The sequence below is a fragment of the Carassius auratus genome, unplaced genomic scaffold, assembly GCF_003368295.1.
Source record: "Carassius auratus strain Wakin unplaced genomic scaffold, ASM336829v1 scaf_tig00036401, whole genome shotgun sequence".
In the NCBI taxonomy this organism is placed as follows: domain Eukaryota; kingdom Metazoa; phylum Chordata; class Actinopteri; order Cypriniformes; family Cyprinidae; genus Carassius; species Carassius auratus.
This window is the reverse complement of record NW_020526303.1, coordinates 74,304-101,538: the sequence shown is the minus strand read 5'-3', so window position 1 is coordinate 101,538 and position 27,235 is coordinate 74,304. Positions and strand designations below refer to the sequence as shown.

Below are 27,235 nucleotides of genomic sequence, written 5' to 3'. Positions count from 1 at the left end.
GTTATTTTTGGCATGCGACAACTTTAATTATATTTCCCCCATATTCTATTCATATACTGTATATTATACCTTAATATTTTAAAACAGGCTTAAACAGAAAATCAAAAGATTGTCTATAATGGTAACAGAGAGTTGCTGTACTCCAAGTCCAACTTCATTTATAAAGCACCTAATAAAACAACCAAGTTGACCAAAGTGCTGTACAATAAGTTAAATTAAAAGAATATAATAACTAATAATAAAATCATCAATACAGAACATACAAGACAGACCAAAGGGTAACTACTGTACAGCAACAATACCTCAGCATTCTTTCCTGATCAAAGGCTAATATATTTTTAACTGCTTCTTAAGCTGTTCAGAGATGATAATTGTTGCGAAGACACTGGCAAACTGTTTCAATGCTTTGGGGCAATGCACGGTCAACTCTTAACTTTAATTTTGATCAAGGAACATAAAAATAAAAACATGAACAAGCTTCTCCAAGTCTATACATGCTAAGAAAGACTTCATCTAAATAATTATTTTTAATTGGTAGAAGCTTACTTTGAGAACATTACTATTTTAAAGCACTATCACAGATCACACCCACATTTTTTAAGTTTTTTCCTAAAAGGGCTTAGTATTCCCAAGTTAACTCCAGCTGTATCGCTCATTTCAGAGGGACCAAATATGATTTCGGTTTTCAATTCATTAAGACTGAAAAAGTTAGCAGAGATCCAAGACTTCATCTCATCTAAACAGGCCAAGAGACGCCTCAAACATTGGAAGAATCAGAGTTAAAAGACAAATACAACTGAGTGTCATTACCATAAGAATGAAGTGACACACCATATTTATCCAAAATCAATCCTAAAAGTATCATATACAGAGAAAAGAAAAAAATGTGCTAAAATAGAGCCTTGCGGGTCCTGATACAAATTCTCCCATCCGGACTGAAAATAAGACTTTATCCATCTTAAGCATTTACACAGATACCCACAGGTGTTTCAAGATGAGATATAAGTATTTGATGGTCAATCGTATCAAACGCTGCCATTAGATCTAAAAATAAAAGTACAGTAAAATTGACGAAATCAATCGCAAAAAAAATATTATTAAAAACTCAGCAAAGCTGATCCAGTGCTGTGATGTTTTTTAAACCCTGATTGAAACACTTCACAGATCTCATTTACATCAACAAATGAATGAAGTTGGGTGAAAACACTCTTCTCCATGATTTTAGCCTAGAATGGAAGTATGGAATGTATGAATATGCTCATTAAACCACAGAGTTAATTTATGCTGTGTATTTCCCTGCTTTAAAGGAGTGATAAGTTTGATTTCTTTCGAATGTGAGTTGTTAGAGGAAGATGTGTTCTCCATCTTGGCTCACCCATGCCAACTTAAACGGATAGACCTAAGTTTGACGGCCAAAGCCACTAGTTCTCAGGCTCCTAGTAGTAGTTCCTGATCCCTTTGATCATCTTCGGAAGCCAGGCCTGTCTTTGCAGAGTTTGGACGAACAGCAAAAGCATATTTTCCTCTCTCATTGTGGCCTCCCAGCTCAGATCTTAGCCGTCCCTGGAAGGTCTTAGGTTGAGTCTTCACAACAAGCTCTTCCTCAGATACTTTGCACTTTATAGTCTTCAGAGTCCAAAAGAAAGCTCTAGGGTCATGCATGCGCGGCATGTTTATGATAGCCTTCAAAGCACCCACTGTCATGGGCTGTGGCCTGATCGAGCATTTAGACATCGTTTCGTGGCAATGTGCAGGAAAATCAGGTGATGACTTCATCAAATGTGGTAGCCCTGCAAGCGCAACCTGTTTTTGTAGACAGTAATTGCTTCCTGCAATCATTAGACATTTTGTCACCCGGTAGCTCAGCTGTTTCCAAACATTGAGTGACTAGAGACCCTGTATTATATTAAACATTTTATGTAGAAAATGCATCTTGACTAGAATTTTTCGATATTTGTACTTGAAATAAGATAAACATCGCTTACACTTTAAAAAGTGGTTGAGAACGTAATAAACTCTGGGTTTACAGAAGAAAACCTGCTACTGACCAGGTTAGGTAACTTACCCTAACCCTAACTCAAGCAATATGCTGTTCTTGTGCTTTTGGATCTTATTGCCGCATTTGATGCTGTTGATCATGCTGTCCTTATTGACCGATTGGAACACTGTGCAGGTATTACAGGCAGTGCATTGGAGTGTTTAAATCTTATGTTACCAATAGAACTTTTTCAGTTAAGATAGGAGATCATACCTCTAGTAAAGCTGTAGTAACCTGTGGGGTTCCCCAAGGATCAATTTTGGCTCCCATCCTTTTTTCTTTATATTTGATTCCACTTGGTTCCATTTTTAGAAAATATGGGATGTCTTTCCATTGTTATGCTGACGATACACAAATTTATCTGCCTATGAAATTGAATTTGGATGGATTGGATCCTCTTTTGGCCAGTTTGACAGATGTTAAGGCATGGTTGTCACTAAACTTTCTGAAATTCAATGGGGAAAAAAATGAAATTATTGTTTTTAAACCCTCAGATTCATTGACTGCCAATCCAAACCTTGGTGGGTTATCATCATGTGTTAAGCAATATGTAAAAAATTTGGGTGTGGTATTTGATGAACATCTGAAGTTTGATAGGCAGACCAATTCTGTGGTCAAATCATCCTTTTTTTCAGTTGCGGCTCCTGTCTAAAGCAAATACTTTTCTTTCTACAGTCAGTTCTACAATTTTTACACTGGCTGCTTGTGCATTACAGAGTAGATTTTAAAATGTTACAAATTGTCTATAAGTCACCATGTGGTATGGCTCCATCATCTGAGTTATTAATTAAGCACAATGTTTCTAGATCTTTATGGTGCTCTAACCAGAGACTCTTGGTTATCCTCAAGACGAGGCTGAAGTGCAGGGGTGATCGCGTTTTTGCTTCAGTTGCACCAAGACTCTGGAATGATCTGGCAATTTTTTATCAGAATGGCTTCATCTGTGGCCATTTTTAAGTCTAAATAGAAAAACCTATTTGTTCAATGAGGCTTTTAATTCTGATCGAAGCACTCTTTTGATCCTTGTTCTATATTGCTGCATGTTATGATGTATTTCTTTTCTTTCTCTCTCCTTGTTTTTGGTTTTACTGTTTTTCTTTTTCTTTGGGCTATTGATGTTTGTAGTTATTCTATTGTAAAGCACATTGGTCAACTCTGGTTGTAGTAAATAGTGCTATATAAATAAAATTGCCATTGCCATTACTGAGAGATTTAGTTTGTCTTTTACTAGAACCGAAAACCCAGAGTTTACCTTTTCTGAGGTTAGCAAACTCTGAGTTTCCAACAAAACCCATTTTCTGGAATGAACCCTTGATCTTCCAGCTTTTTTAGGTACATGAGGTGTTATGGTATAGCATTCCTAAGAGAGATTTTCCTCTTATACTTTTTTTTTATTATTACAGAAAAATTGACTTTATCATCAAAAAGTCTGATGTACTCAAAATTACCTGTTTGTTAATAGAAATAATAAATAAGTAGAACTTTTGCATAAATATTGTACTCACAATTGTTCTGTTGTGGAGAAGCAGATGATTGGATGCGTCTTACGAAATCGGTCAATAATATTATGTTGTAAGTAAATGAATCCAATCTTTAGGAACTTTTTGTTTTTGTTTTCAAATCAAATACACCCTACACATGTAGGCTTCTGTATATTTGACTTCTCATAATAATTATACACTTTAAACAGACATATATTAGAAGAGCAAAAGATAATCTAGTAGTAACAGACACTCACTATCAGAACGGTCATTAACGGATTTTTAGGCGGGGCTTCAGAAAGGCGGTTATTGTCAAGAAGCATCGATCTTATGGTCGTAAATTAGACATTCTTTAGCACTATAGCCTAGCCTATATGTATGTTTACTTTTGATGGTGGACGTATTATAACCCGGACAACTGTGATAAATGATTTTCATTAATGCTAACACCAACAATTTCCTAAACTCACGTACATGATACACATATACATTTCTATATATCGGCTCCTAAGTATTACCAAAGACTACAGGAATCGAAAGTGACTTGTATTTCACATATGAAAGGGAAACGGGTTAAACTAGTAATTAATTAAACTAGAAAACTAGTAATCGCCTTCCCATTTTCCTAAGACCGCCCGCTGTCAGCCAATCCCGCTCTTGATGAACTTGACAGACATCGGCAGTGACCAATAGAAACGCGCGATTTGCAGACAAGGGTCGTTCTTCAGAAGTTTATGATGGTCTGCTGACCGGATGGAAAAACTTTCTCCATGAGCTTTTCTCTGTCTCTGTGTGACAACCGGAGTTTGAGTTCTTGGGTCGTTTTTTTTGCGTCCAGGCGCTTTATTTTTGGCCGAGCGCGCGGTAAGTGCGTGATGAAGTGATCGGCGGAGTTTCTCAGGAGTTTGTAGTGAAGAAAGTGAGTCATCATCATCATCATGGGGAACCGCGGGATGGAGGAGCTGATCCCCCTCATCAACAGACTGCAGGACGCCTTCAGCTCCATCGGCCAGAGCTGTCACCTGGAGCTGCCGCAGATCGCGGTGGTGGGCGGCCAGAGCGCCGGGAAGAGCTCGGTGCTGGAGAACTTCGTGGGCAGGTCAGACAGTCACTGCTGGGCAAACACAAAGTCCTTAAATTGTCTCTGGCAAACATTAACGGTCTCCTGCTGAAGTGTTGATGTGTTCTTAAAGGGACCGCTCGCTCGAAACTCAACATTAACATTTCATGGTTATTTAGTCATGTCCTTACACACCTGTGTTTCTAGGCATCACAAAGTAATTAGTTATTTTTTTTTGTTTTCATACAGCTGCACAGTGTTGGGGAAAGTTACTTTGTATTCGGTCGCTATTGCGTTACAAGATCGCGTTACTCCCTTAAAAGTAACAGTTTGGGTCTGTTATAAATGCTGAAGTAAATACTGTAGTGTTTTTAAATCATACTATACTAAAGTATACTGTATATATATAAGCATTTACAACATTACAGCATACTGTAGTATTAACTATAGTGAACTAATAAACACTGTAGTATACTTTAGTTTTTATTACAATAAACTGTAGTGTGTTTTAATATAATATAAACTATAGTTGTAGAAAACGTAGTACAGTATTGGTTAAAGTAACTAGTTTATATTAGGTACTTGGGAAAACAAAGTAATAAAGCAACTTAGCAACTTGCTAGTCACTTAAAAATAACTGATCTGATTGCTTAACTTGTATAACTTGTAATGCACTGGTCACCCATCTGGCAAACTCTGAAAGCCTTGAGTGAGTCATGAACTGACTCAGAGTAGCAGCTTCCTATATCCTCAAAGACTCGAACAGTGTTTTAGGAACAGATCTCATGAAACAGAGATGGAGAGATCAGCATGTGCTGACTTGACATCTTCAGGATTCCTGCTAGAGCGACAGGAAGAGCACACACACACACACACACACTTGTCAGTTCAGTTAATGGAGATGAGTCTGGAAAGTGAACTCCTCTCTTGTCTGTCTTTGAGGGTGTGTTTGGCTAATCTCAGTTTTTCGTGTAGTTTGATGAACCAGGAAACAAATCATTTAATAGACAAATCCAGCCTTCTCTGAGAAACAACTGATCAGATAGACTTAATTCAGTTTTAGTGGAAAACTTCTGTTCAGTGTCTGCTGTACACTTTATTGTATTTTGTTATATTTCTTGTATTAAAGTTGCTGGCATGGCATTAATTCACAAGCAGTCAAAAAGCTGTGTGTGTGTTCAGGGACTTCCTGCCGAGAGGATCGGGCATCGTCACTCGCAGGCCTCTGATTCTGCAGCTGGTGAACAGTAAAGCAGGTAAACTCTCGTTTCTTCCTCTGATCTGGTGAAGACGTGTTCAGACTGAGCTCGGAGTGGAAATGATCATCTGTGGCTTTCATCACATGCTTCAGATGCCTTCCACAGCGCCTCGGAGGATAAATATTCCTTTAATTCAAGGTTTAGTCACTGGCATCTGGAGGGGTAATAGTACACATATTTTTATAGAAAAGTGATTTATTGAAGCCGAATATTTATGAGTCCTTTTGACTTCTGAGCACAGCAGGGTTATTATAGTTAATAAGCTTATAAGCAATAACTTAACTAAAAAGAAAAGCCTAAACCTGTAGTTTTTTGTTGTTGTTGTTCATTTAATTTTACCTGAAGTAAGAAATTAATAAAAACTGTATTAAAAATAATAATATTAAAAGGACACAAAAACAAAACATGCACAAAAAAATGCTAAGACATTATCAAATTGAAATGAAAAGACATAAATATAGGCAAATGTAAAATATTAATAAAAACTATAAAGAGCACCGTAAATGCAGGTCTGTCAGACATTTGAAAAGAGCATTGAGATAAATAATTAAAAAAGTAGTTGATTATCTAAATATGATTTGAAATAATTGTTTTTATACAAAGTAAATTTACATTTTTTTTTAACAAAACATGCATTTGTGTTGACTTGTATGCAAGTTCTTCATCACATATTTCTATATCTAAGATTTAGAACTGAATAAAAATATCAAGATGAAGTAATAAAATAAAATAAACTGAACTTTATAAATTAAAAACCACATAATTACTGAAACTTTAATAATAAAATGAATGTGTAAATTGTAAAAGTACCCTCTGATTAAATCTCAGTGAGGACTCTTCTGTGGTGTTAGTGATTCTCACACAGTCTGTGATTCTGAACCGGTCTCCGTCTCTGTGTGTGTCCAGAATACGCAGAGTTCCTGCACTGTAAGGGCCGTAAGTTCCTGGACTTTGATGAGGTTCGTCAGGAGATCGAGGCCGAGACGGACCGACTCACCGGATCTAATAAAGGAATCTCTCCGGTGCCCATCAACCTGCGTGTGTACTCTCCAAACGGTAACTCAGACCCAAACACACCGGTAGATGATCACACAGTGAAAGACTGCAGCTTTCTCATGAGAGGACAAACCTGCTACAGCTGTGTGCTCTCTCTCTCTCTCTCTCTGTCTCTCTCTCTCTCCATCTCTCTCTCTCTCTCTCTCCATCTCTCTCTCAGTGTTGAACCTGACGCTGATCGATCTGCCCGGGATGACGAAGGTGGCTGTGGGAGACCAGCCGGTGGACATCGAGTACCAGATCCGGTAAGAGCTGTTGCTTTGCTCAGGTACAGGACCCGAGTGAGACACTGACGGCTCTTCTCCGTCTGCCATCAGAGACATGCTGCTGCAGTTCATCTGCAAAGAGAGCTGCCTGATCCTCGCTGTCACGCCGGCCAACTCCGACCTCGCCAACTCTGACGCGCTGAAGATCAGCAAAGAGGTGGACCCTCAGGGTGAGTGATGCACACACACACACACACACACACACAGACAGACACACATACACACACACATACGCACATATATTTCAAATGTTTATTTCTTTTAATTTTGATGATTATAACTGACAACTAAGGAAAATCCCAAATTAAAAGAAAATTTGAATATTGTGAAAAGGTTCAATCCTGAAGACACCTAATGCCACACTCTAATGAGATAATTAACTCAGAACACTTGCAAAGCCTTTAAATGGTCTCTCAGTCTAGTTCTGTAGGCTACACAATCATGGGGAAGACTGCTGACCTGACAGTTGTCCAAAAAATGACCATTGACACTTTGCACAAGGAGGGCAAGACACAAAAGGTCACTGCTAAAGAGGCCGGCTGCTCACAGAGCTCTGTGTCCAAGCACATTAATAGAGAGGCAAAGGGAAGGAAAAGATGTGGGAGAAAGATGCAATAGGGATAACCGCCCCCTGGAGAGGATTGTGAAACAAAACCTATTCAAAAATGTGGGGGAGATTCACAAAGAGTGGACTGCAGCTGGAGTCAGTGCTTCAAGAACCACTACACACAGACGTATGCAAGACATGGGTTTCAGCTTCGCATTCCTTGTGTCAAGACACTCTTGAACAACAGACAGCCTCAGAAGAGTCTCGCTTCAGAAAGGACTGGACTGCTGCTGAGTGGTATCATGGTCCCAGAGTCTGGAGGAAGAGAGGAGAGGCACACAATCCACGTAAATTGAGGTCCAGTGTAAAGTTTCCAGTCCACTGTGTTTTCTGAAGTCAAAGGTCAACACAACTGTATACCAGGAAGTTTTAGAGCACTTCATGCTTCCTGCTGCTGACCAACTATATGGAGATGCAGATTTAATTTTCCAACAGGACTCTCGCCTGCACACAGTGCCAAAGCTACCAGTACCTGGTTTAAGGATCATGGTATCCCTGTTCTTAATTGGCCAGCAAACTCGCCTGACCTTAACCTCATAGAAAATCTATGTGTTATTATGAAGAGGAAGATGTGATATGTCAGACCCAACAATGCAGAAGAGCTGAAGGCCACTATCAGAGACACCTGGTCTCTCATAACACCTGAGCAGTGCCACAGACTGATCCACTCCATGCCTCGCCGCATTGCTGCAGTCATTCAGGGGAAAGAGACACAACTAAGTACTGAGTGCTGTACATGCTCATACTTTACATGCTCATACTTTTCATGTTCAGTTGGCCAAGATTTCTAAAAATCCTTTCTTTGTATTGCTCTTAAGTTATATTCTAATTTTCTGAGATACTGAATTTGGGATTTTCATTAGTTGTCAGTTATAATCATCAAAATTAAAAGAAATAAACATTTGAAATATATCAGTCTGTGTGTAATGGATGAATATAATATACAAGTTTCACTTCAGTTCAACCTTTTTCTGATATTCTAATTACATGACCAGCACCTGTACGGTCACACACACACACACACACACACACACACACACACACACACATTGAGAGAATGTTCCTTCAGAGTTATGCTGGTGTCGAAGCGCTCTTCAGTTGGATGTTATCTAAATGTTACTTCGTGTTTCAGAACGTTAGAGAACGTTCAAAAGTAATCGTCTCGCACTGTTCACAGATTATAAAATGGAATGTCTGAATAACCTAGAAAAGGTTTTAAAAACGGGACGATTGGAGAACATTCCGAAACCTCTACTGGGAACGTTCTGAGTATTTTTGTTCGCTTGGGATGTGATTGAGAAACCAGACGTGCGGTTGACCTTTAACCTTTGCCCTGCAGGTCTGCGCACCATCGGTGTGATCACCAAACTGGATCTGATGGACGAAGGGACGGACGCCAGAGACATCCTGGAGAACAAGCTGCTTCCTCTGCGCAGAGGTGAACCTGGAGACAAACCTCCACTGATTTCCAACAAACAATGCCAATTTTCTTTTATCTGAACTCAAAGAACTTAAACTGTACTGTAATAAATGTAAATGAATAAATAAAAATTCTAAACAACTAGTAATGTTATCTAAAACATACAAAAACACAAAAACTTTCCTTTTGATTGCAGGGGATGGAAACAGTTCCTTTTTTTTTTTTTTTTACTGTATGCCACTGACTTTTTGACCTTTTTGTATGGAAGTAGAGCTCACAATGCACACACACACACACACACACACACACACACACACAGACATTGTGTTGTGGTGTTAGAGTTCAGTGACACCGGCGGATGAATACTGTGTGTGTTTGTAGGTTATATTGGTGTGGTGAACCGCAGTCAGAAGGACATCGACGGCAGGAAGGACATCAAAGCTGCACTCGCTGCTGAGAGGAAGTTCTTTCTGTCCCATCCGGCCTACAGACACCTGGCCGAGAGAATGGGCACACCGTACCTGCAGAAGACCCTCAACCAGGTACACACACACACACACACACCGTACCTGCAGAAGACCCTCAACCAGGTACACACACACACACACACACCGTACCTGCAGAAGACCCTCAACCAGGTACACACACACACACACACACACTGTATCTGCAGAAGACACTTAACCAGGTACACACACACATACACACCGTATCTGCAGAAGACCCTCAACCAGGTACACACACACACCGTATCTGCAGAAGACCCTCAACCAGGTACACACACACACACACACCGTATCTGCAGAAGACCCTCAACCAGGTACACACACACACACACACACACACTGTATCTGCAGAAGACACTTAACCAGGTACACACACACACACACACCGTATCTGCAGAAGACCCTCAACCAGGTACACACACACACACACACACACTGTATCTGCAGAAGACCCTCAACCAGGTACACACACACACACACACGCTGTACCTGCAGAAGACACTTAACCAGGTACACACACACACACCGTACAGTTCCTTTGCCTCATGACCCCGTCTCAGTGGCGTTCCGTCGACTCTTTCAGCAACTGACGAATCACATCCGTGACACTCTGCCTGCGCTGCGCAGTAAACTGCAGTCTCAGCTGCTGTCGCTGGAGAAGGAGGTGGACGAGTACAAGAACTTCAAACCAGACGATCCAGCGCGCAAAACCAAAGCCCTGCTGCAGTGAGCCCAAACCAGCCTTACATTCTCATGACGTTATCGTCTTACGCTTTTATTAGTGCATCATGTATGAAGTTATAATGAAAGAAGACTTTGTTAGGATGGTGCAGCAGTTCGGCGTGGACTTCGAGAAGCGCATCGAGGGCTCTGGAGATCAGGTGGACACTCTGGAGCTCTCCGGCGGAGCGAGGATCAACCGCATCTTCCACGAGCGCTTCCCGTTCGAGCTCGTTAAGGTACGGTTAGCCTCGTCCACTCACTGACTTCATGCTGGTCATGGATGGGTTTTATGTGTGAATCAATTCATCTTAAAGAATGCAATCAAACCGGCAGCATGTTTTGGAAATAATGACACAATTTATATTTCTAGCTAAGTGATTCCTTTCATTTCACATGAACTGTGTGTGTGTGTGTGTGTGTGTGTGTGTGTAGATGGAGTTTGACGAGAAGGAGCTGAGGAGGGAGATCAGTTACGCCATCAAGAACATTCATGGAGTCAGGCAAGAGAAAACAACAGCCACACAAATCAAGAAACAGAAATAAAAACATCACCGCATTTCCAAACAGCATTTTACAAAACCAAGATTAAAAGAACATTTAAAATGTAGAGGGTAAAAAAGATAACTATAAATAAAGGATTCATAGTTTGTGTAATACGGCTGGCGCTGTCGTAGTTGTGCACACTGCTTTCTGTTCAGTCGTTCTGTGTGTGTGTGTGTGTGTGTGTGTGTGTGACCTCAGGACGGGGCTCTTCACCCCAGACATGGCCTTCGAGGCCATTGTGAAAAAGCAGCTGATAAAGCTGAAGGAGCCGTGCCTCAAATGCATTGACCTGGTGATCCAGGAGCTCATCAACACGGTCAGGCAGTGCACGCTGAAGGTAGACGGAGAGAGACGTCAACACGCATGTCCGCACGCTAACATCTGACCCGACTCACTCCGCTAACGGCTCCGCAAAACAAAAACACTCCAATGATTGTGTCCTGAGCGGTTTCAGTCTCACCATCCTGTCCGCTTCAGTGAGCAAAGACTGAAAACTGATGGACAAACTCAACATTTAACTTATTTTAAGTCATTATTTCAAATTATTTTAAAATTTAACATTTTAAATTTATAAAAAATTTTTTTTAATTATATATACAGTATTGTTCAAAATAATAGCAGTACAATGTGACTAACCAGAATAATCAAGGTTTTTCGTATATTTTTTTATTGCTACGTGGCAAACAAGTTACCAGTAGGTTCAGTAGATTCTCAGAAAACAAACAAGACCCAGCATTCATGATATGCACGCTCTTAAGGCTGTGCAATTGGGCAATTAGTTGAAAGGGGTGTGTTCAAAAAAATAGCAGTGTGGCATTCAATCACTGAGGTCATCAATTTTGTGAAGAAACAGGTGTCAATCAGGTGGCCCCTATTTAAGGATGAAGCCAACACTTGTTGAACATGCATTTGAAAGCTGAGGAAAATGGGTCGTTCAAGACATTGTTCAGAAGAACAGCGTACTTTGATTAAAAAGTTGATTAGAGAGGGGAAAACCTATAAAGAGGTGCAAAAAATGATAGGCTGTTCAGCTAAAATGATCTCCAATGCCTTAAAATGGAGAGCAAAACCAGAGAGACGTGGAAGAAAACGGAAGACAACCATCAAAATGGATAGAAGAATAACCAGAATGGCAAAGGCTCAGCCAATGATCACCTCCAGGATGATCAAAGACAGTCTGGAGTTACCTGTAAGTACTGTGACAGTTAGAAGACGTCTGTGTGAAGCTAATCTATTTTCAAGAATCCCCCGCAAAGTCCCTCTGTTAAAAAAAAGGCATGTGCAGAAGAGGTTACAATTTGCCAAAGAACACATCAACTGGCCTAAAGAGAAATGGAGGAACATTTTGTGGACTGATGAGAGTAAAATTGTTCTTTTTGGGTCCAAGGGCCACAGTTTGTGAGACGACCCCCAAACTCTGAATTCAAGCCACAGTACACAGTGAAGACAGTGAAGCATGGAGGTGCAAGCATCATGATATGGGCATGTTTCTCCTACTATGGTGTTGGGCCTATTTATCGCATACCAGGGATCATGGATCAGTTTGCATATGTTAAAATACTTGAAGAGGTCATGTTGCCCTATGCTGAAGAGGACATGCCCTTGAAATGGTTGTTTCAACAAGACAATGACCCAAAACACACTAGTAAACGGGCAAAGTCTTGGTTCCAAACCAACAAAATTAATGTTATGGAGTGGCCAGCCCAATCTCCAGACCTTAATCCAATTGAGAACTTGTGGGGTGATATCAAAAATGCTGTTTCTGAAGCAAAACCAAGAAATGTGAATGAATTGTGGAATGTTGTTAAAGAATCATGGAGTGGAATAACAGCTGAGAGGTGCCACAAGTTGGTTGACTCCATGCCACACAGATGTCAAGCAGTTTTAAAAAACTGTGGTCATACAGCTAAATATTAGTTTAGTGATTCACAGGATTGCTAAATCCCAGAAAAAAAAATGTTTGTACAAAATAGTTTTGAGTTTGTACAGTCAAAGGTAGACACTGCTATTTTTTTGAACACACCCCTTTCAACTAATTCAACTAATTGCCCAATTGCACAGCCTTAAGAGCGTGCATATCATGAATGCTGGGTCTTGTTTGTTTTCTGACAATCTACTGAACCTACTGGTAACTTGTTTGCCACGTAGCAATAAAAAATATACTAAAAACCTTGATTATTCTGGTTAGTCACATTTTACTGCTATTATTTTGAACAATACTGTATATATATATATATATATATATATATTGTTTTTACGCTTTCATGGCATTAGAATATAATTTTTAGCCTTTTAGATAAATAAAGAGCAACAATATATTTTTAAAGATCATCAATATTGAGGCGTTATTATGAATATAATATTTTGGCGTTAAAATCAATGATTCAAAGGTTAAAGTGCTGCGACTGCAAGTAATGACCTGAGTCTCGTTTAGGAAAGAGGAAGTACAGAATGAATGGGTCGTGTGCTTTTACTTGTTTCTGTTTTCATCCAATCCGTCCGCTTTTTCCCAATATTGTGCCCCCCTCACCCCAAGTAACACTGTCCCATGATCCTCCAGGACGGGGCTCTTTACCCCTGACCTGGCCTTTGAGGCCATCGTGAAAAAGCAGATAGTTAAACTGAAGGAGCCGAGCCTCAAGTGTGTGGATCTGGTGGTGTCTGAACTCGCCACGCTCATCCACAAGTGTGCAGAGAAGGTAAAACAAGACCATTTCTGACTGACAGATCCCGTAACCAATCAGATCCAGTCCTGTAACTAAACCCACTTTGATTGATAGATCCTGTAACCAATCAGATCCAGTGAAGTAAATTTCCTCTTAATTTTCATAACAGTGTGTGATATCATTCTTTAAAGAGTTCAGTGTTTGTCTGCGGGGGATGAGCTCAGCTTGTTTGTTTTGTGGTGATTATATTTACTAATCACACTGATATACTAATCACAGTCACATTCACCGTCAGTGTAAAACACACATTGGTTTCGGATTTGCATGCTATCTTACTTCTCTGTGTTTATTTCAGTCTTTATTAAAGTATGCAGGTGATAAAATTATGTCAAGGGACAATCATAATCATTGTGTGTGTTTCTGCTGCAGTTCTCAGTGTGTGTTTGTGTTGTAGTTGAACTCATATCCTCTTTTGAGAGAAGAGACGGAGAGAATCGTCACCACCTACATCAGAGAGAGAGAAAGCAAAACCAAAGACCAGGTGTGTTTCCTCTCAAATCTTCAGTACTTATCCTGCTTGATCTGTCCGCTCCTGTTGACACGGTTAACCACTAGATCCTCCTGTCAACCCTACTGGTAAAGGGCATCTCAGGAACCACACTTCACTGGTTTGAGTCTTACCTATCAGATAGGTCCTTCAAAGTATCTTGGAGAGGTGAGGTGTCCAAGTCTCAACATCTAACTACTGGGGTGCCTCAGGGCTCAGTTCTTGGACCACTTCTCTTCTCTGTCTACATGGCATCATTAGGTTCTGTCATTCAGAAACATTGCTTTTCATACCACTGCTATGCTGATGACACTCAACTCTACCTCTCATTCCATCCTGATGATCCGACGGTAGCTATTCACATCTCAGCTTGTCTAACAGACATTTCTTGCTGGATGATGGACCATCACCTTTATCTCAACCTTGCCAAGACAGAACTGCTTGTGGTTCCAGCAAACCCATCGTTTCATCTCAATTTCACCATCAAGTTAGGCACATCAACCATAACTCCTTCAAAAACAGCTAGAAGCCTTGGAGTTATGATTGATGATCAGCTGACTTTCTCAGACCACATTGCTAAAACTGAAATGTTCCTCCTGGTGGAATGACCTCCCCGACTCAATCCGAGCAGCTGAGTCCTTAGCCATCTTCAAGAATCGGCTTAAAACACATCTCTTCCATCTTTATTTGACCCTCGAACTTTAACACTCACTATTCTAATTCTATTCTTAAAAAAAATCTAACTACCTTTCTAATCTTTTTGTATTCTATTTTCTTTTCATTTATTATACAGTTATAAAAAAAGACCTCTAGAAAAAGACACTAGCTTGCTCTATTCTTTTTTTTATTCTATCTGTTTTCCTTTTATTTATTATATTAGTTAAAATCCCATGCTACGTGCACTGTGTTAAGCTAACTGAGACTTGTTATAGCTCTTATATATCATTGCTCTTTTTGTTGTTTTGGATTGCTTCCACTGTCCTCTGTAAGTCGCTTTGGATAAAAGCGTCTGCTAAATGAATAAATGTAAATGTTTCATAGCAGTCATTTTATCAAGAAATGATACCTTCCGGTCATTCCCGATCAGTTGGGCCTGATGTTGCATGTTCAAAATGTCCTGATTGCATTTTATTTGCTTTGTATTATTTGGTGAAACCTTGCTATGTATATAGAATAAGAGTTTTATAAAAGCAATAAGCCTCGTGAAGCCGTAGTTTACAGTGAGTTTATATAAGCTAAGGGAGATTTAGGCACTATATATATTAGGGGTGTAACGGTTCACAAAATTCACGGTTCGGTTCGATACGATACACTGATGTCACGGTTCGGTTCGGTACATTTTAGATACAGCAAAATGTAAAAACATCTCAACTTTTCAGAATGCCGCAAGCGCACCGCGGGTCATGTGACAAGAACCAACCAATCAGCTTCATCCTTTCCCGTAACAACGTTGAGAGCTCAGCCAAGATGAAGGATCAGCTGATCATAGTTGTATATGGATTGCAATTTTGAAATAAATTTAGTAGCAGAGCTACTGCAAGCGATTTTTAGAGCTGCAAATCCATTTATCCTTCGCTGAAATTTCCGCGTCTCATGGAGAGAGCACGTCATTGCTGCTTAGCAAAGACAGACGCCTCATGAGCGCTTCTGCCCGAGCGCTTTGGAAAGGAGGAGAAAGACGCGCTTAGCGTTTTCCATGCGTTTTTAGGCACGATATGTGAACGGCCCCTAAGGCGCTCGCTCACTCAGCACGCGCTGAAGGCTCGTTGCAAAATGTCGAATGCATTTAACAGACCAGAAATATAAGTGTACCCTGTCATGTTGCAGATGCGACATACCGTTGTTTTTTTATCCACCACTCTCTTGCCATCACCATTATAGCTTAAAGGGAATCCAAAGTGCACCCAAACACCAGACCTGTTGGTTATTGGAGGGATCTTCTCATTTCTAGTCTGTTAAACGCATTGGCTATTTTGCAACGAGCCTTCAGCGCGTACTGAGTGAGCGAGCGCCTGCTGAGTAGCCTAACATAAACATATAAGATGGTGTTTTTTTCTTCTTCGGGAGTGTCAGGGGCGTTGCCTGTTACGTTGTTTGGGTTATTGGGCTACCTTGTTGAACGCATATCATTATATTTCTCTCTCTCTCTTTTTTTTTTTTTTTTTCAAATATAATTAAATACTCCAACGAACCGTTCGGTATACATAATGCGTACCGCGTACCGAACCGAAAGCGTCGTACCGAACGGTTCAATACGAATACGCGTATCGTTACACCCCTAATATATATATATATATATGTTCATTATCTGGTCACGCAGCATGTTTGGGGATTATCTGAACATGATGAATCTGTGTTTCAGGTGATGCTGCTGATTGACATCGAGCTCTCCTACATCAACACAAACCACGAGGACTTCATCGGCTTTGCCAAGTGAGTGACCTCTGACCTCTACTGACCTTTGACTTTGATTTCAGTCACACGAGGGTAACTGTAGTGGACACGTGTGTGTGTGTGTGTGTGTGTTTCAGCGCGCAGCAGCGGAGCGCCGCCGTCACTAAGAAGAGAGCCATGCCCAACCAGGTACAACACACACATTCACAAACTGAGCCGAGAGCTGATTGGTCTGTCCCTGCTGCTCATTATCATATCCCCGCCCCCTCGGTTCAGGTGATCAGACGCGGTTGGCTCACCATCAACATCAGCATAATGAAGGGCGGATCCAAGGACTACTGGTTCATCCTGACCGCAGAGTCTCTGTCCTGGTACAAGGATGAGGAGGTGTGTGTGTGTGTGTGCAGGAGGGACGTTTATTCCTCACTTTGTGTGAAAGTCAAGCCCATGCCTCTGTGTGTGTTTTTCCAGGAGAAAGAGAAGAAGTTCATGCTTCCTCTGGATAACCTGAAGCTCAGAGACGCTGAGAAGGGCTTCATGTCCACCAAACCCACCTTCGCCATCTTCAACACCGAGCAGAGGTGTGTGTCGCTCTGCCCCGGTCCCTCACGCTCATCTCTCAGTCTGATGTGGTGCTGTTCTGTGTGTTCAGGAACGTGTATAAAGACCTGCGGCAGATCGAGCTGGCCTGCGACTCTCAGGAGGAGGTGGACAGCTGGAAAGCCTCCTTCCTGCGGGCGGGAGTCTATCCTGAGAAAGACCAGGTAACCGTCTCCCCTGAATATCAGCACGAGCACAGATCTAGTGTAAAGCTCACATCCATCGACTCCTGAATCCAGACACAACCTCATCTCACATGCAACTCACTGAGTCTTAAATATATCTCACAGCAGACACGCATGAATTTCACTTGAATCTGTCAAGCTTGTGTAAATCTCATCACAACCTCATCTGAAATAATCTCACTTGATTCTCATCTAAATCTCACTACAAGCACACACAGATCTCCTGTAAACATGAGTGAATCTCCCATCACTCTCACTGATTCTGAATCCCTCCAGAAGATCTGAATCATCTCATAATACCCTCTCAGTGTTGTGAGCCTGAGGTGACGGTCTCGTTGTTTTCTCAGCCGGAGAACGAGGAAGGTGTTCCCGCCGACTCTCTCTCCATGGATCCTCAGCTGGAGCGGCAGGTGGAGACCATCAGGAACCTGGTGGACTCCTACATCGGCATCGTCAACAAGAGCATCCGAGACCTGATGCCCAAGACCATCATGCACCTGATGATCAACAGCGTGAGTGTGGGCGGGGCATGATTCAGTCACACTGATCAGCTGTCAATCACTGAGGATTTGTGGGATACATTTATTATTTACTTACTTTTTTACATTCATTTATTTGTTTATTTATTGATTTACTTATTGGTGAGTGGTTTATTTATATCTGTTTCGGGGTTTATCGATTTTGTTTGTTTCTATCTCTCTCTCTGTCCGTCTGCGGTGGAGTTTTGCTGTCTCAGTTTGTTGTTGTGGGGTCAGCGTGCAGTGTTTCTACGAAGCTCTCTCTCAGTCTGATCTGATCTGTGTGTTAGGCGAAGGAGTTCATCTACTCGGAGCTGCTGGCGTTTCTGTACTCGTCTGGTGATCAGAGCAGTCTGATGGAGGAGTCTACTGAACAAGCGCAGCGGCGTGACGAGACGCTCCGCATGTATCACGCTCTCAAAGAGGCGCTGCACATCATCGGAGACATCAGCACCAGCACCGTATCTGTACCTGTGCCTCCACCTGTGGACGACACCTGGATCCAGAATGACCCCAGGTACACACACACACATATATATATACATACAGGTAAATATAATGTATAATACCCGTGCAGTTTTAAGAATTCCGAGTGAATGTTTTTATTTTAATATTTGCATTATAAAATGATTTTTGTTAAACACTTGATCTCTTGATTTTAATAAAATAGTAATTACAGAAGTGCATTTTGCCCTTATTTAAGATGTTTAAGTCGTGTGTCTCTCTCTATGTCAGTCCTCCATCGCAACGTAAACCATCCTCAGGCTCAGCTCCGCCCCCTGGCCGCCCCCCTGCAGTGCGAGGCCCCACCCCCGGTCCTCCAGCTCCTCCTCCTCTTAACCCCTCCCCTGCATTCGTAGCTCCGCCTGTTCCATTCAGGCCCAGCCCTCCTCCAGTCAGTGCTAATGTGTTTGGGAGTGGCTCGCTGGAGGCTCCGCCCCCTCAGGTGCCATCTCGCCCTGCCCGCGTGCCGCCCGCTCTGCCGCCCGGCATACCCAGGTACGACCAAAACCCTCAAACTCTCTCACACTGCCTGAATTATTCACTGAAACTTGAAACAAATAACCCATTTTACAAAAGAAATCAGCAGTGACATTACAATTCCTACTATTGTAAATGCTTATGAATATTAATTAGATCATATATCCAGGCCTTTAAGCGAATAAATAGTCATGAGCCACAGATTATTCGTAGTAGGATTCCCTGATTGGCTGGCTAGCAGAAGATGACATCCTTTCATGCATTTCAACAAATCATTTTTTCAACTTACTGAATGTATTTAATATTCATGAGCCAATAAGTATGATTCATTAAGTCTGTCAGGATGAAAGCACACAAAAAGATATTCATAAAATAGTTGTCAAAGATGTCAAAAAGAAACAACGTCAGCCTCAACCAATCAGATTTGAGAACAGACTTTAAACTGGCTAGTGAAGGAGAAAAGTCTTGTATTTACAGATAAACTTCCAGAGTTTAGGAGCTGCAGCTGAAGAAGCTCGAACACCCTTTGTTTTACAGTGACAACGTGAGAGTTCCTAAAATAGAGCCTTGGGGCACACCGCATGACAAAGATGCCAACGAATAAAAAAAACGTCCCAAGTTTATTCTCAACATTTTTAGACTTTTTTTTTCCTCTAAATGTAACAACTTTTTTTTTTCTCTGAATTTAATGATACATTTCTTTCAACTTTACATATAATGACTTAAATCATTATATATATATATATATATATATATATACAAATATTTTTATTATTGCTTGGCCTTCAACTTCTTGCATAGTTTTATCTTGAATGTTTTGTTTTATATTGAAATTCACGTTCACATTTTTATGTTTTATTTTTATCAGATTGACATTTTATTTAAAGCAAGCATTTTATTTTTGTAGTAAAATGTGTCTATTTCTCATTTTTATAAATGAATGTTTAATTTTTGTTAACTTTAATTGTAAGAGTGCCAGCTGAGTTGCTGGTAATGATCTTCTAGCTGCAGTTTTTGTTAGGTGTATGGAGATGCTCGTCATGTGTCTGTGTTTAGCAGGAGGCCTCCAGCGGCTCCGAACCGGCCCACTATAATCAGACCGTCGGAGCCGTCTCTGCTGGACTGAAGAGGATCCAGAACACAGCAGCTTTAGCAGAGAGCGCCAAAGACAACTACAACACACACACAAGTGTCATAGTTCAAAAAGGGCTACTCATTGCTTCATTGACACATGATATCTGATACTCTTCCGAGCTTTTTTTCCAAGTAGTAATACTAACAAGACATATAAAGATTGAGTTAAGCATTTTCACATATGTATTATGAGATGATGATTTCAGGGGATTTGTTTGGGAGTGAACGTGTGATTCAGACGTCATATAGTGAAGCACAGGTCTGTTCATTTCACACACGTGTCATTAACACACAATCATGTTTACAGACTAAACCTTGACTGACCGCACTAAGGAAACACTTTATTAACATTCCCAACGAAGACAGCAGACAGTATTGTCAGTTTTATCATTTTGAACACTTATTATAGTATAAACGACACTAACTACAGAAACCTTGTCTTAATACAAACACAGAATACTGTGTTCATTAACACAATGTACTTTGATCTTATTTAATACACTTCTCAATATTTGACCATTTTATTAAGTAATTGTAGAAGTGAGGCTTGTTTTCAGAGAGGTTTATTTCTCGCAGTTAAACCGTCTTGTTCAGCTTCGCTTACTACATTGATTTGGTTCATAGATGTTTAGATAGTTTTAACTCATTAGGGAATGATTTTATATTGTGTATGTCTAACATGAGATCTTTCTTTCATCTGTTCATCGCTCTTCATTTATTGTCTCTGTCGCTCGTTTTGTTTTTCAAGACACTTCGCAAGAACTGCGAACAAAAGCATGCTTAACCAAAATGTAATGATGATTATTATTACCAATAAAAGGTCAATTTGTTTAGCTAAAGATTTTATCTTTTTCTTGGTCTGCAACCCAAATATTTTATTATTAATGAAATGTTATGGTTTTTATAATTTATTTTAGTTTTACATTTTGATTTGTTTTATAGTAAATTTTTTTTTTTTTTTTTATTTGTAGTGTTTTTTTATATTTAAATTTATTGTATATTCATGATTTAATTATTAGTTAGCATTTTATTTTAATTTTTATATTAAAAACTACCTTTTTGGAATACGATGTATTGCCAGGTGAAACAGGATTTTCATATCTATGGATTAATCTAAAGGCAAAGTGTTTGCGTTTTAAGATCTCTGTATAAATAAGAGCGTTTAATGTCATCCGATGCAGAAAAAGGCTTTTTTCCTGATTGTACCAAAAGCGCTTGGAAGCATCAGAGGACAGACCCTGCCAGAGACGTCTAGTGGTCAGCTGCAGCTATAGCACAGTCCACACACCTTGTTGATCCCAGATTCAACACAAAAGAAGAAAACCGTAAACAGTTAAACACCAGAGACGCCGTGTACAAACATACACCCCTTTTATTAGATTTAATGTGTAAAACTCTTTTAAAAAAGCCCACAGCTGTACCGAAGATTGCCTTTGTTGACGATAACAGCACATTTTCCCAAAACAGCATCATCTCACAGGACTAAAAAAAGACAAGACTATGAACATTCAGGCGACATGAATCGGACAGACAGGTGAAGTCCTGCATCCTCGCACCAGATGAAGCGTTCTTCAGCAGTCTCTCATCATCTGGTCTCAGGAGCAGACTCTCCTCCTGTCGTCGAACAGCCGGCGGACGGTGTACACCTGCGTCAGAGCCACGCTCAGCATCACCAGCAGGTTCACACAGGACCAGAAGGAGACCCGCCACAGGTTATCCTCCAGCAGGTTCCTGTCGCGTGCCTCGAAGGCCCTCAGGACCGTCTGCATCTGACGACTGCGCTCCAGCCGCCGGTGAACCGTCTCCATCGACTCCTGACAGAGAGAGAAACAGAGACGGCTCCTTCAGCTTCAGATCTTTAGATTTACAAACTGTCAGGTTTTTCATTGATTAAAACATGACAAATAGAAATTAAAACATTAATATCAGACGAAAAACAAACTAGATCTTAATTTTTTTTTTTAAATATATAATTTTGTTTGTAATATGTTTATAGTTTAAATATGCTAAATGTTTTATTTAGGGAATGCACGATTCATTGCATACGATTGTCATGCGTGTCTCATCAGTAAAGATGGTTCTGTGATTAGCAGTAAATGTCCATCAGCTAGAATAAGTCACTTGCTTGACCTGTCTGCTAGAATAGTTAATTAAGTTGTCCAAGCAAGATGTTAAAGTGGAGCAAAGAGTGTCCGTAGCACTGTTCGTGTCCAGAGCTAAAAAATTGAGAGAGTGCAGGAAGTGGCGTGTGGCATAATGGCATGTGATTCAAAAGAACCGTTACCTGTAGGTGATGGCTGAAGATCAAATTTCCATTCTTTTGATATAAGGAGACCAGTACCTGCACCCCTCCCAGTCATACGAGGAGCGTGGGAACAAGTGAAACTATGTTGCAATACACAAGATCTACAGATTTGTGTCATATTTTTGTTTGTTCTTTTTAAATTACATTTTTCACGAATCACTCTGAACCTCAGAATGATTAGACACACAGAGACTTCAAGAATTAGTGTATGAATCTCAACAATGGTGACATGCTTCAAGCCGCAAAGCATTCTGGGTGCCATGTATGAGTTTTGCATGATGTACCCAGAATGCATTGCAGCATGAAGCACATCACCATTGTTGAGATTCATTCACTGAATCTTGGTGTTTGTGTGACCAAGGGAAATATATATTTATTAATCCTTGAAATTACCTGGTATAAATTCAGCTGCGTCTCAGGCTGTTGACCCACTGTTGAGTCACTTTAATAATTAATACTTAACTAACATCAGACATAAGCTCGGGGTGAAAACTGGTAACCAGACAACATGTGTGATGATATGTTACTCATCAGCAAGCAACCAACACGTTCTCTTGCTGTTTGCCATAATAAAGATTAAAGCAGTTAAAGAACAACACTGAAAAGTCAAGTGTCAAATTGCAAAACTAAAGCCAACACTTATCACCATTATGGTGACATCAAACCAAACTATTACTTTTAAACAGATATGAACATCTAAACATCTGCTTAAATCTTAATTAGAATGTTAGGGGATAATGTTCTAATAATGTTATTAATAAACATTTTTAGAATGTTCTGGGAACAAAAATAAAACTACCCACTGAAAACATTGTTAGAACAATCATGGTAATGTTCTTAGAACATTGTTAGGACAAAAAAAAAATATAGCTGGAAAGTGCCTCTCCATTTGAAACCAGCTCATGGACATTTACTGCTAATCACAGAACCGGCTTCACTGACAAGACACGCATGACAATCGCATGCGATTAATCGTACAGCCCTAGTTATATATATATATATATATATATATATATATATATATATATATATATATATATATATAGTAGAAAACTGAATTAGAGCCAAATTTAAACAAATATTAAATTTAAAACTGAAGCTTGATAATTAGAAATGTTACCTTGGCAAAATTTAATGCATTTAAAAATTAAAATTGAAATGAAAAATGAATGCTAAATAGATGTAATAAAAATGATGAATGCATAAAAAAACAGAAAGAGAAATGTTAATTTAAATATTAATAAATATTATAATAGTATATAATTAATATTAACGCCGCTGAAAGTAAATAAAACTTTGATTAATGTATTGCATTGTGAGATTATTTTAATTAAATAAACACATTTCCCTCTAATTATTATCCAGTTTTATATGCACATATTTTGCTTAAATTTAGTTTTAATTAACAATAACAACACTGAATTTATCAAAACTGTTTTGGTAATCGAAATCGAGAAAATAATAGAGAAAATAAATATATAGATATTAATATATCTATATATATATAGGTATATATATATATATATAAAAAAACTAATGAAAATGACAAAAGCACATAAAATGATATTAACAAATAATGTTAATAGAAATATTAATATATACTATGTAGTATAAACAATGCCAAAATAACACCACTTAAAGTCAAAGCCTTTAAGATGTTTTACATTTTGAGATTTTAGTATATCTACTATCTAGTTTGAAGCCCCAAAGACTTGATGTGCAGGTCTTAACAAACTGAGGAACTGAGTTTGTGTTTCTGAGGAAGTCAGACAGCATCCATCCAGAATATCTACACATCCACTCACCTTTATGTCCTCCAGCTTGTACTCTAATAGGTTCTCTGGCTCCCCAAGCCCCGCCCACTCATCATCTGCCCCCGCGTCATTGGCTGAGCTGTCCAGGATGACCTCGAAGAAGACCATCTTCTCAGAGAACCTGCTGAAGCTGTTGTCGAAGCAGATCTGATAGTCTCCCGCCTCCGTGGGCTCCACCCTGAAAACAGCAGACCAATCACACGCGAGTAACCGCAGACCGCCAGAGCGGCAGCCAACCACACGCGAGTAACCGCAGACCGCCAGAGCGGCAGCCAATCACACGCGAGTTACCGCAGACCGCCAGAGCGGCAGCCAATCACACGCGAGTAAATAATAATTGATACATTTATTAAATTGAGTTTAGAACTAGGATCTGTGAGAAAAACAGTGCCAATTGTGCACTAGCTAATTAATTACCACATTAACATACAATAGATCAATCCCCAAATGACCTGGTGACTGAGACAGAAGTGAACACTCACATGTGAACGCCGTCCGAGCGACGAAACTCCGACACCAGGTGGATCCCCTGAGGAGAGAGGATTGAGAAATCCACATCCATACCTGCTCCAGCGATCACCTGCACAAACACAGCACAACATATTACTCTGAGCGCCCTAGCAACCACGCACAGCACCCTAGCAACCACACACAGCATCATTCACTTAAAAACTGGTATAACATCTGTGGATGCTGTCTGAACGTGTCATCACGGAACTGAGCCAGGATACACCATAAACAAACACCTCACACCCTTCACACACACACACACACACACACACACACACACACACACACAAACTCTGCTACAGCTGGGCTTTCTAACATAACCCCACATGAAAAAATACTACAGTCATGTATAGTAGCCTAAATTGAATTGTATTAAATACTACAGAATTTTTGAACCATACTATAATAAAATACTTGAATTGTTTTGTTGTGATTATTCTATAGTTGCTTTGGTAATATAACAACTGTAGTAATATAAACAAATTACTTTATACACAGTTCACTACAGTTAATATTACTGTATGCTGTAATACTATACAGTACAATACACTTTACTACAGTATGGTTAAAAACACTATAGTATTTTTCAGTACATTTTGTAATTCTGCAAGTATTATGGGAGTGCTACTTTTGAATGTTCTCTGAACGTTCGAAAAATGTTAGAGTAACGTTCGAAATGTTTCAGGAACTGAACGCTCAATGAGTGATGTAGGAATCGTTTTGAAAACCACGCCACTCTTCTTGAGCGTCCTCACGCCGTTACCGGGAGGATGTGTGCTCGTAACGCTCTCCGTTCGCTGTGTGTGTTCGTAACGTCGTTACCTGGTACTCGACCTCGAAGCTGCCGTTCTGAACGGTGCTCTGGTAGAAGCACTCTTTACTGGCAGCTGGCAGCAGGAACGTGAACTCGCTGTCCGCGGGACTGAACGCGCTGACGGAGAACACAAACAACGCGACGCATCCCAGCAGAGACACGCCATCCATGCTGTAACGCGCAGAAAGAGCCTCTTTGAACGGCGTGTGTAACTCCGTTAAACGCCTCCGTCCAGCGACGGACGTGTTCCGCTTCCGTAGCTCAACTTTCGCTGCGGCGCTCAGCCAATCAGAGCACACCGAGTGTCCGCGCTGCAGCCAATCAGCGCGCAGTACGCGTGTTACACATCAGACCAGTTTGAAACCGTGTGCACCGATGTTACGGTTTCCGGTTTGAACGAAATCATCATAGAAAAGGTGTGCAACGGGGATTGAGATGTTTTCTCTTGTTCGGTGGGTGTGTCAAACAGTTCAGCCCAATCAGCATGTTTATAAAGCACGCGGTGTTAAAGAGACAGATGCACTACGTAATCAACATCACTTCACAAAGAGCATTGTTTGCACATATTGTTTTGTCAGAGCTGAACGCATCCCAGGTCAAAGACACATGAAATACTCTGAAGCGTGAAGCAATTATCGACAAGACACTTTATAGATGTAAGGATAAGAACATCTATAAACGTATATGAGATAACATATATAACTAGATTTAAACCGGGATAATATAAGCTATAATTACTTGATACTGTCAGTCACATCTCTAAAGAGTAATTCCTTCAGAGCATCAGGGGATCTTGTTTAGTGCGCTGATAGGATGTCATCTCGCTAGATGGCAGCACAACCAAACCAGACTCCTGCTGGTGTGTGTGTGTGTGTGTGTGTGTGTGTGAGTGAGAGAGAGAGAGAGAGAGAGAGAGAGAGATTTGATCAACATCTGTAGTGGATCAAAACCTTTCATCAAAGTTGTCCTGAAACCAAAATGCGTTCTTGTCTCTGATTAACTTTTTTCTAATCCACTTCAGATGTTGACTACTGTCAATAAAATGACAGACAATTCGTTGAATTATTATTATTATTATTATAATTATTGCTACAACTATTATTATTGTCATTATGTAAGCATCATTATATTGCTCATGCTTGTCTTTATTATAGCAGTTTTTTCAACTGCTTACTCATAATCTTCATTTGTCAAACAATTTCTGAAGGCACACACCAAATCTGCAAAACCATACACCTTCTCTCAGCCATCGGCTCTGATTTTGGTGTGTTTTTTTTTTTTTTTTTTTTAAACAGCACACAGTTTTTGATGTACGACACTAAAATCAAAGGTGTTTGCAACTGTTTGCTATTGAGATGTGCTTCATTTTGCAAGAGATTTTCATTTTGTGTGTGCAATTCTTAGATTTGTAAGCAGTTGAAAAAAAAAACCTAAAGAGTATTCTACATCACACACATAAAAGCTTCAACTGCAAATGAAACTACCGGTACACAAAAACAAATAAGTGCAGGTGTACAGTGTACAGTACAGGCGTCGCTGTGAGGGAGGGGAGAAAACCCTGGGAAATGTGATTGAAAACACTAAACTGAGCTGGTGAACTCTGAACACACACAGAGCGAGTGAAAATACAGATTCAGAGCTGAGCAGAGATCAGACGCTGGTCCGCTTTCATGAGTGCAGGTGTGTGAGAGTGTGTGTGCAGAGATGATTCACGGTCAGTGCAGACGCGCATCATGAGAGACGCCGACGGCTTCCTGCCTCACTGCAGATCACAGACCTGTGTGTGTGTGTGTGTGTGCGTGGGTTTA

General features: G+C 40.2%; 2 protein-coding genes across 7 annotated transcripts; one reads left to right on the top strand and one right to left on the bottom strand.

Annotated features, from left to right (window-relative positions):
- The first annotated feature begins 4,138 nt into the window (after window positions 1-4,138).
- Window positions 4,139-20,823, top strand: LOC113082509 (dynamin-2-like). Of its 6 annotated transcripts, none has more exons than XM_026254145.1 (21): window positions 4,156-4,618; window positions 5,762-5,835; window positions 6,745-6,894; window positions 7,055-7,139; window positions 7,212-7,330; window positions 9,107-9,205; window positions 9,569-9,729; window positions 10,277-10,419; window positions 10,517-10,652; window positions 10,849-10,916; window positions 13,520-13,658; window positions 14,080-14,166; window positions 16,535-16,605; window positions 16,704-16,755; window positions 16,843-16,953; window positions 17,038-17,147; window positions 17,219-17,330; window positions 17,699-17,863; window positions 18,160-18,386; window positions 18,605-18,868; window positions 19,907-20,823. In XM_026254145.1, the coding sequence occupies exons 1-21, from the start codon at window positions 4,458-4,460 to the stop codon at window positions 19,974-19,976; spliced, it is 2,604 nt and encodes an 867-aa protein (XP_026109930.1). In that variant the 5' UTR covers window positions 4,156-4,457; the 3' UTR covers window positions 19,977-20,823. The 6 variants fall into 6 exon arrangements, with proteins under 6 accessions (XP_026109927.1, XP_026109930.1, XP_026109928.1 ...); XM_026254144.1 differs by lacking the exon at window positions 13,520-13,658 and adding an exon at window positions 11,158-11,296 and having other exon boundaries at window positions 4,170-4,618; XM_026254147.1 differs by having other exon boundaries at window positions 4,173-4,618; window positions 19,910-20,823.
- A 515-nt stretch (window positions 20,824-21,338) lies between these two features.
- LOC113082503 (transmembrane emp24 domain-containing protein 1-like) lies at window positions 21,339-25,715 on the bottom strand. The gene is made up of 4 exons (XM_026254133.1): window positions 25,436-25,715; window positions 24,586-24,683; window positions 24,095-24,281; window positions 21,339-21,798 (listed from the first exon to the last, which is right to left on the bottom strand). The coding sequence occupies exons 1-4, from the start codon at window positions 25,595-25,597 to the stop codon at window positions 21,580-21,582; spliced, it is 666 nt and encodes a 221-aa protein (XP_026109918.1). The 5' UTR covers window positions 25,598-25,715; the 3' UTR covers window positions 21,339-21,579.
- Window positions 25,716-27,235: the final 1,520 nt, after the last annotated feature.

Coding starts and splice junctions, on each gene's coding strand:
- LOC113082509 (XM_026254142.1), top strand. CDS start 4,458: ATGGGGAACCGCGGGATGGAGGAGCTGATCCCCCTCATCAACAGACTG. Junction 4,619..5,761: donor CTGGAGAACTTCGTGGGCAG/GTCAGACAGTCA, acceptor GTGTGTGTTCAG/GGACTTCCTGCCGAGAGGAT. Junction 11,297..14,079: donor TCAGGCAGTGCACGCTGAAG/GTAGACGGAGAG, acceptor TTTGTGTTGTAG/TTGAACTCATATCCTCTTTT.
- LOC113082503 (XM_026254133.1), bottom strand. CDS start 25,597: ATGGATGGCGTGTCTCTGCTGGGATGCGTCGCGTTGTTTGTGTTCTCC. Junction 24,684..25,435: donor GCTTCGAGGTCGAGTACCAG/GTAACGACGTTA, acceptor GTGTTTGTGCAG/GTGATCGCTGGAGCAGGTAT. Junction 21,799..24,094: donor ACAAGCTGGAGGACATAAAG/GTGAGTGGATGT, acceptor TCTCTCTGTCAG/GAGTCGATGGAGACGGTTCA.